This window comes from Ambystoma mexicanum, chromosome 5q, assembly GCF_040938575.1.
Source record: "Ambystoma mexicanum isolate Mex_15411 chromosome 5q, UKY_AmexF1_1, whole genome shotgun sequence".
NCBI lineage: Eukaryota > Metazoa > Chordata > Amphibia > Caudata > Ambystomatidae > Ambystoma > Ambystoma mexicanum.
The window spans coordinates 279468550-279484107 of record NC_090933.1 but is presented as its reverse complement, the minus strand read 5'-3'; the positions used below and the strand labels follow the sequence as shown (position 1 = coordinate 279484107).

The following is a 15558-nucleotide window of genomic DNA, read 5'->3' as shown; positions in this document are numbered from 1 at the left end:
CCATTTTTGCCCCATAGGGCATAATGGGAGTGGGGAAGGCGTTAATTACGCCACCGTAAATTACGGTGGCGTAATTAACAACAAGGTCCCTTAGCGCCATGGATTTTAACACCTGCTAAAAGCAGGTGTTATATCCGCCATGGCGCTAAGGGATCTCGTACTCAGGCGGTAAGGGTCGGCGCTGTTTACGCTGCCGTAAACCCCTTACCGCCTGGGTCGTAATGAGGCCCTTAGTGCGGAAAGCAGTTTTCCATTTGTCGCCCTCTTTTACACGTACCAGATGGTATGCCCCCCAGAGATCTAATTTAGTGTATATACAAGCGTCCTTCACTTAGTCTAGTAGTTCAGGGATCAGAGGCAACGGGTATTGGTTCTTAACAGTTATCTGGTTCAATGCGGGGTAGTCTATGCACATTCTGAGGTCACCTTCCTTTTTGGGGACAAAGAACAAAGCTGAAGATGCAAGGGACTTGGATGGGCGAATAAAGCCATTGGCAAGGTACTGGTCTAAGTATTGTCGTAGGTGAAGGTTCTCAGGTTCCGTAAGGGCATAGATCCTGCTACAAGGGGGTTGTGCACCGGGTATGAGATCGATTTGACAATCGTACGATCTGTGAGGAGGTAAGGTGTTTGCCTGCTCCTTTTGGAAGACATCCTGGAATTCTTGGTATTCTGGAGGTAGTTGCATGACTGCTGTGGTTACTGTGGCCAGGCCTGCGATCTGTTTTTTTTTTGGGTAACAGGTTTGTGCACAATCCAGGAAGGTTATGCTCTTCTCTCGCCAATCAATACAAGGATTATGTCTTTCCAACCAAGGTATCCCCAGTATTATTTGGAACTGTGGAGCTTTGATTAGATCAAACACAATAGTCTCTCGATGCCCATCCTGACCCAATAGTGTCATCTCTGCGGTGGAATGAGTTACAGGCCCAGAGGCAATTTCAGTTCCATCGACTGTGGTGATGACATCTGAAGTGGTTTTTCGGCAGAGAGGTAGATTCATCCTGGAAGCCAATTCATAGTCCACATAGTTTCCTATGGCCCCGCTATTAATGTATGCCCTTACTGCGTGCATACGCAATGGCTGCCCTGGATCTACGAGGACCATTGGTATGATAAAATGCAGGGTCTCATTATCCTTCTTCAAGCTCGGCAAGCGGACCTCTATGCTTGTCGGGCGTGGTCATTTCCCGAGTCTGACTCCATATGGCTCTTATCAGCAGCTCCTACCACCTTCTTGGGTGGTTTTACAGGGCAATCCTGTAGAAAATGTCCAGAAGTTCCACAATATAGACACAATTGCATTTGCCGTCTCCTTTCTCTTTCCTTCTGGGTTAAGGGTCCTTCAACCCCTCCGATTTGCATGGGTTCTGAAGCATTGCTCCTTTGGGGTTAGCGTGGGTTTTTACCAACACCCGATTCTCAAACTTGGCTCGATCAGCCTTTCTGTTCTGAAGTCTGTGATCTTACTGGACCACTAAGTCTATATATTCAGCGCAGTCTTGAGGTGGGTTCACGACTTGAGCCAAGACATCCTTGAGTTCTCCTCGAAGCCCTCGATGAAATAACATGATTCGTTTTACCTCAGGCCATCCAGTTTCCACTATTAACCTATTAAAGGTCGCGATGTACGATAGAAGGTCCTGTTTACCCTGTTGTAGGGACAAAAGTTCGTTATCCAGGGCCTGTCCTTGGGAGTGCCAGGCAAATAGTCTTTCCATGCTAGATTGAAAGCCCTGAAAATCCCGAAGAATTGGGTCATCCTGAATAACTAGTGGAATTGACCAATCAGCTGCACTGCCGCTGAGATATGACAATACAAAGACTACCTTGGCTTGATGGTTTGGGAATATGTCCTGGTAGGTTTTCTGGGTGGAGTTCGGGAGCCGAATGGACATACCAGGACCTCCTGTATTTCCCGCTCGACCAGGCAAATGTGGCTTAACTGCCAGCATGGATTCTCATGCTGGAAATAAGGAAAGGGATTCCTCTGGGATCTGCTTGGAAATGAAACCTGGTAAAAGCGGGCAGAGTCCAGAAGAAGCCATTGTCAATTCTGCCAGCAATTGCTAATTGTGCGAGGTATTTACACTCTTCCAAAGTGGAAAAGCAATGTGATTTCACCTGCCTTTTACACTAAAATGTTCCATTTTGTGGCGGAAAAGTAAAAACGTGCACCCACGGAAGTGGTCCACTCCATGCAGTTTACTTTGTGTCTTGATGCTTGGGGGTTTTGCGTGATGCTACACATGTAATAAATAAAATAAATAAATACATTTAACATGACCCCAGATAAATGGTAATTCGTGATCAGAATGATTGAGCATGACATGTCGTTGGTAAGAGGGTGTCCTGTGCTTCTTGAATGCGTTGGCAAATGCCCTTAATTGCCATCTCGCGTTAAGCAGGTACTTAAACCCATCAGTGTGGATTGTGCAATAATAAGTCGACAGAGGTATTTCAAATGGCCAATTTCGCTCTTTGGGTGAAATTGTCAAAGTGGGAGAATGTTGCCCAGCATGTGCCACTTTCTCTGCGGAGTGAATTGTGCCCACCCTGAGGAAGAAGTGTGAAAAACCTACAAGGGCACAGTGTCCTGCTCTTTCTACCTGTGTCTTCCCCACAGGGCAACAGATGCTGACTCAGACATGGGTAAGTCTCAGGTGGCAAGCCTGTATCCTAGTTGATGTGGCAAAGGATTCCAGACTTCTGAGGCTGATAACATTATTAGCACTGAGTTACATGCCACCTGACAGGTATGTGTGATAAAGTTGCAAAGCAGAGCTGTTAGTGGGCTAAAGCAGGAGGCAATGTCTGCTCACCCTCAAAGGGTACGTACAACCAAAAGTAATAGACCCCTCCCCCATCATGGCTGTAGGGGCCAGGCTCCAAACCAGGGCAAGAATGCCCTCCAATCGTCCATGCCCACGAGTAGGGTACCACTTGTGCTCCAGGAACCCTGTTGAGCAACCTCTGTGCTTTCCAGGTGATACTAACGTTATTTAAAGCTAGAAGTCTAAAAGGTAATCACTTAATTGCAGCTGGAAATTAGCTTCTGGCGTGATCAAAATGACTTAACCAAGTGTGACATCATCCCCTTCATTTATCAGCAATAAATGTGTTATCGCGTTTCTTCATCCACTGAATTATTGTTGGAAACAAAGGCAAGAGTTGTCTCTTGTATAGGCATTAGGAAGGCAGTTGCCAGCCTCTGGCATAATATGCCCATGTTCTTCCAATACTGGCTAGCTTTTGCCCTCTTATGGCCAGGTAGAACCATCATGGCAGTGACTGGCAAATGCCTTTCCGCTGCAGACAGAAAAGCGGAAATAGGAGGCCAATTCAAGATACAGAACAAATAGAAGTTAAGACACACTGCAGTTGCCGTTGCTGTGTTAGGGGGAATATGTTGAGTGTTCAAGCTAGGAGGTATGTACTAAGCAAACAAGCAGTGAGACAAGGGAGAAGCAAAGAAAGGCCAGAGGAGCTCTTTGAATAATGTAGCAGGGCAGAGGACCCATGCTCTGCCGTCCTAGTAACATATGAGAGAATCAAATAGATCAGGCTTTGCAGAAAATGTTAAACGAGAAAGGAACAGAGTCTAGCTCTGCATTCAGAATAACAAAGGCAAAGAAAGGCTAGGCTCTGAAGCCAGCATGAGATGGAATAAGAGGGACCAGACTCCTCGTGAGAGGCTGGCCCGGCCCTCACAGGGGCGCTAGAGGGGCAGCCCACATAGCGGGCTGCCTCTCTGGCCACCCCCCCTGGGTCCACATACACCCCACTTACTAGGCATCCCCCGGGTCCGACACATCCGGCTGCAGACCTCGGAGTGCTTATAAGGGGGTTGGCTTGCGATCGCTCATCCTCCTTGTTTGCTGTACCCCCAGCCCCCGGAGGACAGTCAAAGCAGCAACATCACACACCTGGTCCCTCTACTCCCATAACAGGGCTTACTCAGAGGCACAAACAAGATTTCCTCTTTCTTTGAAACCACCATCCTTCCATTCCAAGAGACGCACACGTCTCCTTGCCCCACACACAAAAAGTAGCAACTTGCAGTTGGTAGAAAAGGCTGCAACTCCTTGATTTGGCAGGAGTCCACTTACAGGTGATCTGCCTCTTAACGAGCTGGCATCCTAGCTGTGGCCCACTGGAAGTAATTGTTATTTCCTCTCTCTTACCATGAGCTCATAGTCAGATGAAAAATCCAGAAATGCAACATACAAAGACATGTTCTTTGCTGCTGCATCCTTTAATTTTCTTCTGTTTTCTTTTCTTCTTTTCTCTTGTTTTATACAGTGATATTTGTAATTTAATACATGCTGCTATTTTAATTCTAATTTTGTGAAAAGTCGAGTTCTTTGACTAAAACACAATAAATAAATAAATAAATAAATAAATAAATAAATAAAGCAAAGGCCCCAAGATGTCCCCTGTCACCGCCAGATTTTATGTGTCTCCTATGCCCCTGCTTTTCGCCTGTGTGCTTCTTGCGGCTGAAAGTGGAGTTGGTGACTATTTTTGCACTGATTAAAAAGTACGACATTTCTGCCTGGCTCCAGTGCTACTCCTCCCATCTCCTCCATTATATTCATTGTGTTCTCTTTTTGACCTTGATACTGAGAAGTGGTCATAAAAATCGAATTAGTATTCATACGGATTAGATACTGTTGTTTTCAGAACCTCGGTGGTGCGCAGATCTGATACTTGTATCGGAAGCTTTGCGAATGCGCACAAGCTTCAACTTTATATCCCAAACTAGGGAACCCCTCTAATTATTTGGACGCCTAAAACAAATCCTCGTGAACCTCTTACATATGGAGACGAGAGCTATGCTTTCTTCCAGGTGCCCCCTACTTAAATGAATCTCACAGAGTAATCATGCTTCATCCTTTCCTGTTGCTTTCAACAAATGCCACAAGGTGCTTCATGACAACTGTCGCTGAGTGTTAAACTGAGGCAGGGCCAAATACCACTGTGAGCGAACGTTCTGTGCAACTGCGTGAAGAAGTCCCTCGCAAATAGCATCGTCTTTCCTGCCTCAAATTTAACAGGCCCTTTGCTTACGTGATGCTCATCCATTCGCTGCAGGGGCCTTGCCGTCTGACCAGTTGATTTTGACAACCTGCCCCGCAGGTCCTACAATCTGCACACTTCTCTGATTCTAGCAATGATAATAAAATACAGTTTTATCATTTTTATTGATCAGAAATCCTTATTTTAGAAATTATTAAATGCCTCCGGAAGTCCATGGTTTGGCAAGTTAACGTAGTACCCTTTTCAAATTGAGGTGCAGGGGTGGACTGGCCCATAGGGAACTCTGGAGATTTCCCGGTGGGTCTCTGCACCCTGAGCCGCCTCTTTTGTGTGGTATTTTCAAATTTTCCCACAAGAAAAGGGTTGGGCTTGCTGAAAATGTGTAACATGGGGCCACTTTGAACATTATTTCCAGGGCCTCTTTTGCTTCCCAGTCCACCCCTGTTGAGGTGAATGTTTTCATTTTTCCTCCATGCAATGCGTCCATCAATTCAAATTAAGGTTACTTGTCACAAAACATTGAAGGATGTGGCAGAGTTGTCATTGTAGTGCGGGAAGAGGTGGTGTTTCCTCACTAGGTTAAAGCCTGGTCTCCTGTGCACGTTAGACAGCAGATGTGAGAGCGTTGACCCTCTCGGATCTCCACAAGTCACAGAGACAGGCAGAGAGATGCCCAGTCTCAAGCCCAGCTCTATTCCAGAGAGCAAGTAGGTGAACCACCTGAGCTCCTGCTTGGAGGTGTCTGCAACTGGCTGTGGTATCTGCAACAACACAGAGTCATTGGCTATAGAGAGGCCGAGCAGGACCAGCTTGACCAGACTGCAGAGTCGCCTTCACTCAGAGCACCATCCAGAACAGAAACCGAGGCATTCCCCACACCTTAATGGGGATGAACCCTGATTGCTGTCCCCTGAGATGGATTTCCCGCTAGCCAGGTGCTCCTTAACTCTTCCGCGAATCCTCAAGGTGAACATGGAGCTGATGGGAAAGGGTGTCTTTTATTTCTGATGGGTAAATTGCATAAAGGTTCCAGCCGCTGTCCCTCTTGGTTCTACGTCTTAACGCCTGTTCTATACAAAGCCTCGTTCTGCTTCTACTGATTCACAAATGCTACACACAAAGCCCTGCTGCTGCCTTGAGCCGCTGTGATCTTGCCAATCCACTCTGCAAAAAGTCTCATGTTGCCGGCAAAGCAGTTCAATGGACCAGCAAGTGGCACATGCCATACACACACGTTTGCCTTCCACTCCTTCTAATTGGGGGAAAACCCCTCAAACTGCCCTTGGCGCACATTCACACCCCATCTTTCCTCTCACTCTCTCCCTAAAGCTATACCCTATTCCAGTCATGTGTCGCGCCAAAATCCACTCCCTTTTTCCTTTGTGCCGCTACCACAACTAAAATAGGTTACCCACTCACTAAACCATACAATGTCTTATTTATTTGCTTACAAGGCTCTTATAAGATCTTACATGAATCCAACTTCAAAGATGATTTTTTGAAAGAATCCCCTGCGTATTTTGGTGTCATATAAGCTATTATTGTTCCCAAAATCCCACTAGTTTCTCACAAGTTTTTACAAGCTACTTATAGGACTCTTATGAGGCATTTTTTTATGGGTGCCTCTTTGTTGTAGCGGGGGAGGGCGGGGTGCAGTGCAAGGGCTGACCGAGCGCCTTTGCTTCCTGGCTGTGGAGACTTCTTCCTGCCTCATTGTGTGCACTTCCTGGTGTGGAGCCTTTGTCCTCTGTCTGCTTTTGTGACGTGGTATGCCCCTCCCTCTGAGAATAGCCCACTCCTCTGTCGTGGAGCGGCATTCTGTGGTGCAGCGTTCAGCCCAGAGCGGAGTTTGACGCAAAACAATGTTTATGAACACAAACATACATAGCAATTTCTATAAGTGTAAGGAATTCGTAACTAACCTTATGTGGTCTCTGATAGGGCTGAAAGATTGATCAACGTCATTAGATAATTAAATGCTGAATTCCTTGGTGTATATCGAGGGGGACCTGAGTTCACCCCTCTCTTGAGGTATGGAGGTATACAACAATTTAACTCAGACGATAGAGAGGAATAAGTGGACATTTCAGTCACTGTGGGAGTATAAATTAATCCATACAACTGGAGACAACAACCTAAAGCATCCATCTTGTTTTCTGGTTAATCTGTTTGAGTGCTTTAAGTGGGTCGGGCTAGCCTGGGCCAAGCCCTGGCAGTCTCCAGAAAAGGCTCCTGAGCCGGTGCCCTGCCGGGGCCCACCCCTGACTAGCCCCAGCAATGCTGACGCCTCATTCAGCACATGTAGAGGCTGCACAGTTACACGAGCTGCCTGCAGGTGTCCACACTTTGGTTTAGAACAAAAGAAAAGGCATAATGCGGAAGTGCGTACCCCTGCAAGCAGCAGGTGTAACCATGCAGTGCTGGCTGCCTGATGGCTCTGTACTGTGAAACAGGAGGAGCCTGGACTGGCCAGCCCTCCTTTTGTTTCCATGTAAATAGACATCACCCTGCATGAAGCTCCTGGGCTCCTTAGGCTGGCTAATGGCTATTTACATAGAAACCAAAGGAGAACTGGGCAGTCCAGCCCTCCTCCTGTTTCACAGTACAGAGCCATCAGCAGCTGGTAGCACTTTCATTCAAAGCATTGCACCACGTGGCTCCTTGAATGAAAAGGCTGCCTGCTGGGTGTGAGCTGGGGCACACTGGTGTCACACCTTTGGTGCTCCCAGCCCGTTCGTTTGTTTAAAACGAGGGGCTGGGCGCATCAAAGGCAATAATGCCGTCACTATGAAATGTTGTGCATGGGCCAAGGTAACTTGGTCAGAGTTTGAACGTCAATATTAGACCCATCCCTTCTTTACTGTGATCAATTGCGCTCTCTGAAATAATGGACAGTGGATTCTCAGAACGGGACTGAGTGATAAATTTCACTCAAATCGAATGTTCTACTTTTTTCTGTAAGCATATCATTCATGGTGTATCTGTGTGTAAACGCACAGTGATTCTTTTTTTGTTTTTCTGTGATGTCTCTGTGCAGTAACCTTGTTATGCTCTTATGCATAGCTTGTGTTCTACTTCCTAGGACAATACTTAGTAAAGGTATTTGAATACTAAATGTAGCACTCATTATGAGTATAGAGATGGGGGAAAAAATGTGGCATTTATAAAAGCTACTATTTTGAAATATGTCCATATTCCGGGAAGCTTGTGATGCTGCTTGGATTCACATGCTTTGCATAGCCTGCCATCTAGTGGTTGGTTCAGAAATAACTCCCGTTTACCGCACGCATTTTCTATAGCCCCGTGACATAAATATCCCATGTGAAACCCAACTCATAATAAGGTTTACTTTTCAAATTAGGAGGCATTAAAAATACCACCTGTTTTTGCCGTTAACACCATGCTCATTATGATACCATCTGTGGGATATATCTGTTTCTGAAATGCCAAGTTTGATCAAATGCGAAATCATTGCATGACTGACGCCTCATGTACCAGCATAGCATGGTGTTCATGCTTCAGGATTAAAACGTGTTATTTTCCACATAGATCATCAGTCTCTTGAAAAGAAAGGTTGATAGAACTGACACAATCCACAGAGGCGGATGTGCACCAGTGCTTATAAGGAATCGGGCAACCATTATCCACAGAAGAAAACGGTCAAATCTTGACAGGACCAGTTTGTAAATGTGCCAATACTTCTACGGGAGATGGCACTGGAATCATAGCTTCTGTGGTTTAAGTACAGGGAAGAGCGTGTGCCATACAATGGCTCTAACTTCCCATTTAAACATATGATCCTCAAAACGAGATCATTGGTGTGCCAAGACCCTTGGTGATAAAAAGAGGCTTTCGGAACACAAGTTGATGTGAATTGATGGTACAATGACCCCTTGGTGTTTTCCTTCTGATAATACCCCCCTCAACTTGAGATCACATGACAGAGACTTGTTGCATACTTTTATTGAAGCTCCTGATATGCTCACTCAGCCCCTCTCTCTCTCTCTCTCTCTTTTTTCTTCTAGGTGACTGTGTCGGTGCAGCAGAGGTGTCTCATGCACAGACGACTCCCCGCTCCCGCCCAGAGCAGAGCACGGAGCGCCAGCAGCCCCTGCCGCTGTTTCATGGCGTTGGATCCAGTGGCGTCCCACGCGTCCTCCCACGACATGCAGAAGCCCATTGACCCCAGAGACACTCTAGGCTGGAACCTGCAAGTAGGGCCCGCAAGTCACCTGCGCCCTCTTCACCCACGAAAGACAAATTACAGTGACAACTGAGGCGGGCCCGCACAGCGGCGTGCTCGAGATCGGAAACTTGGAGATCCCCGCCTTCCAGCAGAGGAAATGTCTATAATTTACTGAACCTTTATTTGATGCACTTAGAAAAAAGCAAATCACAGAATTCTAAATCAGAATGGAAAATATTGGAACTGAGTAAAGATGAAGCGGAGACTTCTGCGTGGAAGAACACCACAGGCCCGGTTTCTCCTCTGGTGATGCTTGCAACCTAGCGCATATCCCGTCTACACGCTTACTCTTGGGGTTGCCCAACTGCGCTCTTGATGAAAGCATCTGCCACTTGAGCGCAGCCCCCCTAGACCGCTGAGTAGAGAAATACATCCTAAGACAGTCACGCAGCATTGCCATCCTTAGATAAGTTATTTGCCCTTCAGATTGCAACGACGAGTCGCCCTTTGGCTGACAAATCTTTGGGAAGTAGAGTTCACTGTGTTCAGGGCGTGTTTATTGGTAGAGAACCATTATTTTAATAATATTATTGATGTCAAGACGAATATTTTGTTTCATGTGAAGTTTTCTGGAATGTAAAGAATGGTGACGAGAAGCACATGTCCCAAAATAGCCGCGTAACCAGCGATGAGACTTATATTTGCATATCATTTGCACATCGGTCATTCCTTCATTCTCGCCGAATTTCTGGAGGGTGTTACCTTGATTCTCATCGCCACCCGCCATAAGATAGACAATACTGGGGTCCATCCTTTGGTACTATACATATGGTTTCCATTCGAGAACTCACAGATGGCCACTGATGGTCAAGGAGACCTCCTGTCCACTCCTGCTTTGCCTCACTGCTTTCTTTCTTGCTTGTCGTGTCCAACCTGATAGTTGCACCCCAGCTCTTTCCACCGGGAAATGAAACTATCAGCAAGGCTGGTCGCTCTTGGAATTCTGCGCTGGACATTTATGGCTGCAGAACTATAGCTTCTGCGAAAGAAAAGCTGAACTTTTCACGAGAGGCATCAACTATTCATGTGCAGCGGGCGGTGGACCAGTGCAAATTTCAATGCTAGCAGCGCCTGGCAGAGGGTTCCTTCCTCTAAAGAATGCACGTTGCCCGCTGCCGGAAGTGTCCAGATGGAGTAGGAGCGCGAGCCCGTTTCCACCATACACAGCCTTGTTAAATGGTTTGGGGGAAAGGAGTCTTGTCTGTGTTAGTCTGTCATACATGTACAATTCAAAGGATGTGTAACATTGACGCAGTTTTTATCTTTGAAAACATCTCAAGGCATGTGAGGTGGGAGTGGACACTGCTGTTGGCCAGTGGGTGCGGAATCGGAGGGGCTGAGGGCTGAATGTGGGGTGATGGGACGGTGCCGTCTGTCTTTAATCCATGTTTCTGTACACGGCCACCATTTCACACTATGCAAACACATGATTGTTAATTAGCGACACACCTGTTACGAAATGGCATGAACAATCGATACTTCATCAAAAGACATACCTTATTTTACATCTTTTTTCTACAAATCCTACACTTTTGGCGTTTATTTAAACACCACATACGGTTTACAAGGCGCCTATGCGCAAGAATAATTCAAACAATTTAAGGGGGACGCTGGAGGCCAAAAGGCAGATTAGGACACCCAGAGAAAACTCTTCGCCAGAAATCCTCTGTGTACCCACACACGACGTGTTGCAAAGCACTGCAGTGAAGGTAGCTTAGAATTGTTCCCAGAAGCATAACTTAATGTTTTTGTTCTTCTAGCAAACAACGCTTCTTCTATGCCTCGTAGGCAGTCAAGGGCGTCTGCGGCAGGCATGCTGAAATACAGTGCCGCCGCAGATCACCCTTAAGCGCATCAAAAACAAAAGTTCCCTTGTGTAACCTCGGCACAGTGGTGCAGGCATTGATAATGCCCAGGATTGATTATGGCACTTCCCTACTGAACAGACTCCTATGAGGCAGACGCTTACCCTAAAAGCAGTGCAATGTGGAGCAGCCGGCCTGATCTCAATCAAACTGTACAGCGATCACTCCAGTATGGAGCAGCTGGCCTGATCTCAATCAAACTGTACAGCGATCACTCCAGTATGGAGCAGCCAGCCTGACATGCATGCAGTACAGCGATCACTCCAGTATGGAGCAGCCAGCCTGACATGCATGCAGTACAGCGATCACTCCAATATGGAGCAGCCGGTCTGATCTCATGCAAGTAGTCCAGGGATCACTCCAATATGGAGCAGCCAGCCTGACATGCATGCAGTACAGTGATCACTCCAATATGGAGCAGCTGGTCTGATCTGATGCGTGCAGCACAGCGATCACTCCAGTATGGAGCAACCGGCCTGATCTTGTGGAAGCAGTACAGCGATCAGTCCAGTATGGAGCAGCTGGCCTGATCTCAATCAAACAGTACAGCGATCACTGCAGTATGGAACAGCCTGCCTGACATGCAAGCAGTACAGTGATCACTCCAATATGGAGCAGCCGGTCAGATTTCAAGCAAGCAGCACAGAGATCACTCCAGTATGGAGCAACCGGCCTGATCTTGTGCAAGCAGTACAGCGATCAGTCCAGTATGGAGCAGCTGGCCTGATCTCAATCAAACAGTACAGCAATCACTGCAGTATGGAGCAGCCAGCCTGACATGCAAGCAGTACAGCGATCACTCCAGTATGGAGCAGCCGGTCTGATCTCATGCAAGTAGTCCAGTGATCGCTCCAATAAGGAGAAGCCGGCCTGATCTTGTGCAAGCAGTACAGCAATCACTTAAATATGGAGCAGCCGGCCTGATCTCATGCAAGCAGCACAGTGCTCACTCCAATACGGAGAAGCTGGCCTGATCTCAAGCAAGCAGCACAGCTATCCCTACAGTATGGAGCAGCCGGCCTGATCTCGTACAAGCAGTACAGTGATCACTCCAATATGGAGCAGCCGACCTGATCTAAAGCAAGCAGCAGAGCAATCACTCCAGTATGGAGCAGCCGGCCTGATCTCGTACAAGCAGTACAGTGATCACTCCAATATGGAGCAGCCGACCTGATCTAAAGCAAGCAGCAGAGCAATCACTCCAGTATGGAGCAGCCGGCCTGATCTCGTACAAGCAGTACAGTGATCACTCCAATATGGAGAAGCCGGCCTGATCTCATGCAAGCAGCACAGTGATCACTCCAATATGGAGCAGTCGGTCTGATCTCAAGCAAGCAGCACAGCAATCACTCCAGTATAGAGCAGCTGGCCTGATCTTGTGCAAAAAGTACAGCAGTCACCCCAATATGGAGCAGCCGGCCTGATCTCAAGCAAGAAGCACAGCCATCCCTCCAGTATGGAGCAGCCGGCCTGATCTCATACAAGCGGTATAGCGATCACTCCCATATGGAGCAGCCGGTCTGATCTCAAGCAAGCAGCAGAGTGATCACTCCAGTATGGAGCAGCCGGCCTGATCTCAAGCAAGCAGTACAGCGATCACTCCAGTATGGAGCAGCCTGCCTGACATGCAAGCAGTACAGCGATCACTCCAGTATGGAGCAGCCTGCCTGACATGCAAGCAGTACAGCGATCACTCCAGTATGGAGCAGCCGGCCTGATGTTGTACAAGCAGTACAGCGATCACTCCACAGCAACCCTGGTATCCCATCATTGGCTCCCCGCTGAAACATGACCAGTCCGAAATACAGCATGCTCATGCTACAGGCTCCATCTATCACAATTCACTGAGGTATCTGGCTAATAAAAACTCACAATATTGTGTGGCAGCTGCATGCCGCGCTGTGTGGGTGTATGGTGCATGCAAATACGCATAACCGTAAAAGGAATAAGCACTGCTTCATGGATATACCCCTGAAATCGGAAAAGCTCTGACAGTCGCCCTGTGCTTCACACCTGAAATTGCCAAAGGAAACATGACAATGCACCAGTTGTGGTTGGCAAAGGAGCAATAATTCGAGCGGCGCCATGCACTCCTTAAATGTCACCCATTGACATAAAAACGCCACTTCAATATTGTGTTTTTCGGTGACCCCAAAACAGAAGCAAAACTCGGCATAAGTATCCCGCGTGCTACTGCTCTTCCTCTGTTGTTTTGCTTCATGCCCCGTGGGAATGGCTGGTGTGTGCATGTTTCCTGTGATTGCATGTGTGACGTCATTGAGGTGACTAAGTTAGGGCTGCTTTATGAAGCGTAAATGGCAAAAGGTGTCTTAGTGAATTTCCATGTTTTACATTACAGAGGGTTCACCATAAATGGACGTGAAGACTACCCACAGAGCCAACTGGACATGGCCTTCATGCCCAGGGTATGCTGTGTCAAGGGTATGGTCTTCGTGCACACTATGCCCCAGGCACCACGAACACACCCATAGTGACCATTGGGATGGCCTATGGCCATATCAGTAGCAGCCCAAGCACACCCACAGTGCCACCTTGTGGCCATGCCTAGAGAACAATGTGTCTAGGGCATGGCTTGTGGCCATGCACTGGCCATCTCAAACACCCCCTCACCCCCAGTGTCCACTGGGTATGGACTCTGGGTATGTCCAGTGGAGGCTGAACTCAGCTATCGTCTTTGTCAATGCTTTGTCACCTGCAACCAGCCCTACAGATCAGGGTAGGAGCAGCCACTTTTGCTCCCTAAAAATTGTAAAACACTGGAAAAAATGAAAACAGTGAGTACAAATATCCACAACAGAAAATAGGAAACTGGCCCACAGGAGCGTGCCCCCTGCTTTCATCCACACAGCTCCATGGATATGCCCATTGGAACTGACTTTCGTATTCCCTATAAAATATTTTTGAGTCCCAACTTCAAAAAGTAGGGAGTAAAATATTCCCACTTCAAAATGGTATCTGGAGCTCTGCCTCCAACAGACCCACCGTGGCCACTGGGCGTGGTCTTGCTGAGCGTGACGACTGGGTGTGATCTTGCTGGGCGTGGCCACTGGGCGTGGGCTTGCTGTCATCACTTCCTCCCAGATGTGGCAGAGCAGAGCTGAAGCCACACTTCAAATCCCAGCCTGTCTGAAAGTGCAGCTGCTTCTAATGGTAAAATATTCCAGGCCAACACAAACGAGGACAGCCCATAGGCCCAGAGCAAGTATCTCCATGAGCTGTGTAGCCTCCACTACAGGGACATGTGCATGAATGCTGATTCTGTGCTTTGCTGATGGATGTCCCTCAAGCCTGCACTTCTCCATGGAGCCGAAGAATGTCGCACTCACCCATACATGAAGTGAAACTCAATTGCTGCATTCAAAAAACTGCATTTATGTTTGAAAAAAAAATACATTTCAAATCCGATCCCATCTTTTAGGGAAGATATAAATGTCTATCTACATGTCTGCCTGCAAAGCATTTGAACTGCACATTTTTCAAAGGGAAAAGGCGAGGGTGACCTTTTTCTTCATGTGAGAGCTTACTCTGTTTTCATTCGTTTTGATGCCAATATGTATTTTGATTATTCATTCCATTAAAGCAATCACAAAAAAATACATTTCAGTCTCCAACCAATTAGAGTAAATTTGCCCTTCGTGGTTCAAGAGCGGTCAGGAGGAGGATGGGAAATGAATAGTCCTGACAACTTTGCATGTTAATGACTTTACATACACCGCCTTCCTATGTCTCATCTAGGGTGCATTAGTGAGAAGGAGTGAACGGGGTGCATTGGGATTCACCGAGGCTCGACGAGCTCTAAAAAGCACTTACCGCTTGTGTTTACGTAGGAAATGAAATGTTAATATACAGAAAGGAAGCCGAGGTCCTACTGTCCGCCCGCAACCCTGCGGCCCTGCACTGAGCCCAGCAGGCAAGCTTTACTGCCGGGAAGTAGGGTGACAAGTAAGCCGCTTTGCACTCTGAGCAGGGTAGAAATTCCCCACAAGCACGCAGTAAGGTTAAGAGCACCCAGTGACGCAGGCCACAGCGTCTTTTTAAGTTTCAACACATTGTATGCGCCATATGTGGGCCAAGAACCGTTCATGCTCAGTTTTCTCAAGACCCTGAGATTTATTTGCAAAGGAAAAATATGAATCTTGGGCAACAGGAATGTGGTCCTGGATGGTTTGCAGGATCCATCAGCCCATAACACATACTGCACCATTGGTACAGCTACACATATGTTAAAACAGGCATTAACAGACCTAAACCTGATGGATAGCTGACGATTGTCGCACCCAGTGGACAAAGCTTATTCTCACTACCCAATGTCCATAAACCAGCGTCTAAGATGGATTCCATGCTTGCCTCCTTGAGCTTAACACAGCAGATACACAGAGTAGATCT

General features: G+C 47.2%; 1 protein-coding gene across 1 annotated transcript in view; it reads left to right on the top strand.

Annotated features, from left to right (window-relative positions):
- DOK6 (docking protein 6) overlaps positions 1-14770 on the top strand; it is a 2936428-nt gene extending 2921658 nt beyond the window's left edge. Inside the window, exon 10 of the mRNA XM_069620782.1 lies at positions 9066-14770. Within this exon, the coding sequence (XP_069476883.1) occupies positions 9066-9317 (252 nt within the window). The 3' untranslated portion in view covers positions 9318-14770. The remainder of the gene's footprint in view (positions 1-9065) is intronic.
- The last annotated feature ends 788 nt before the right edge of the window (positions 14771-15558 follow it).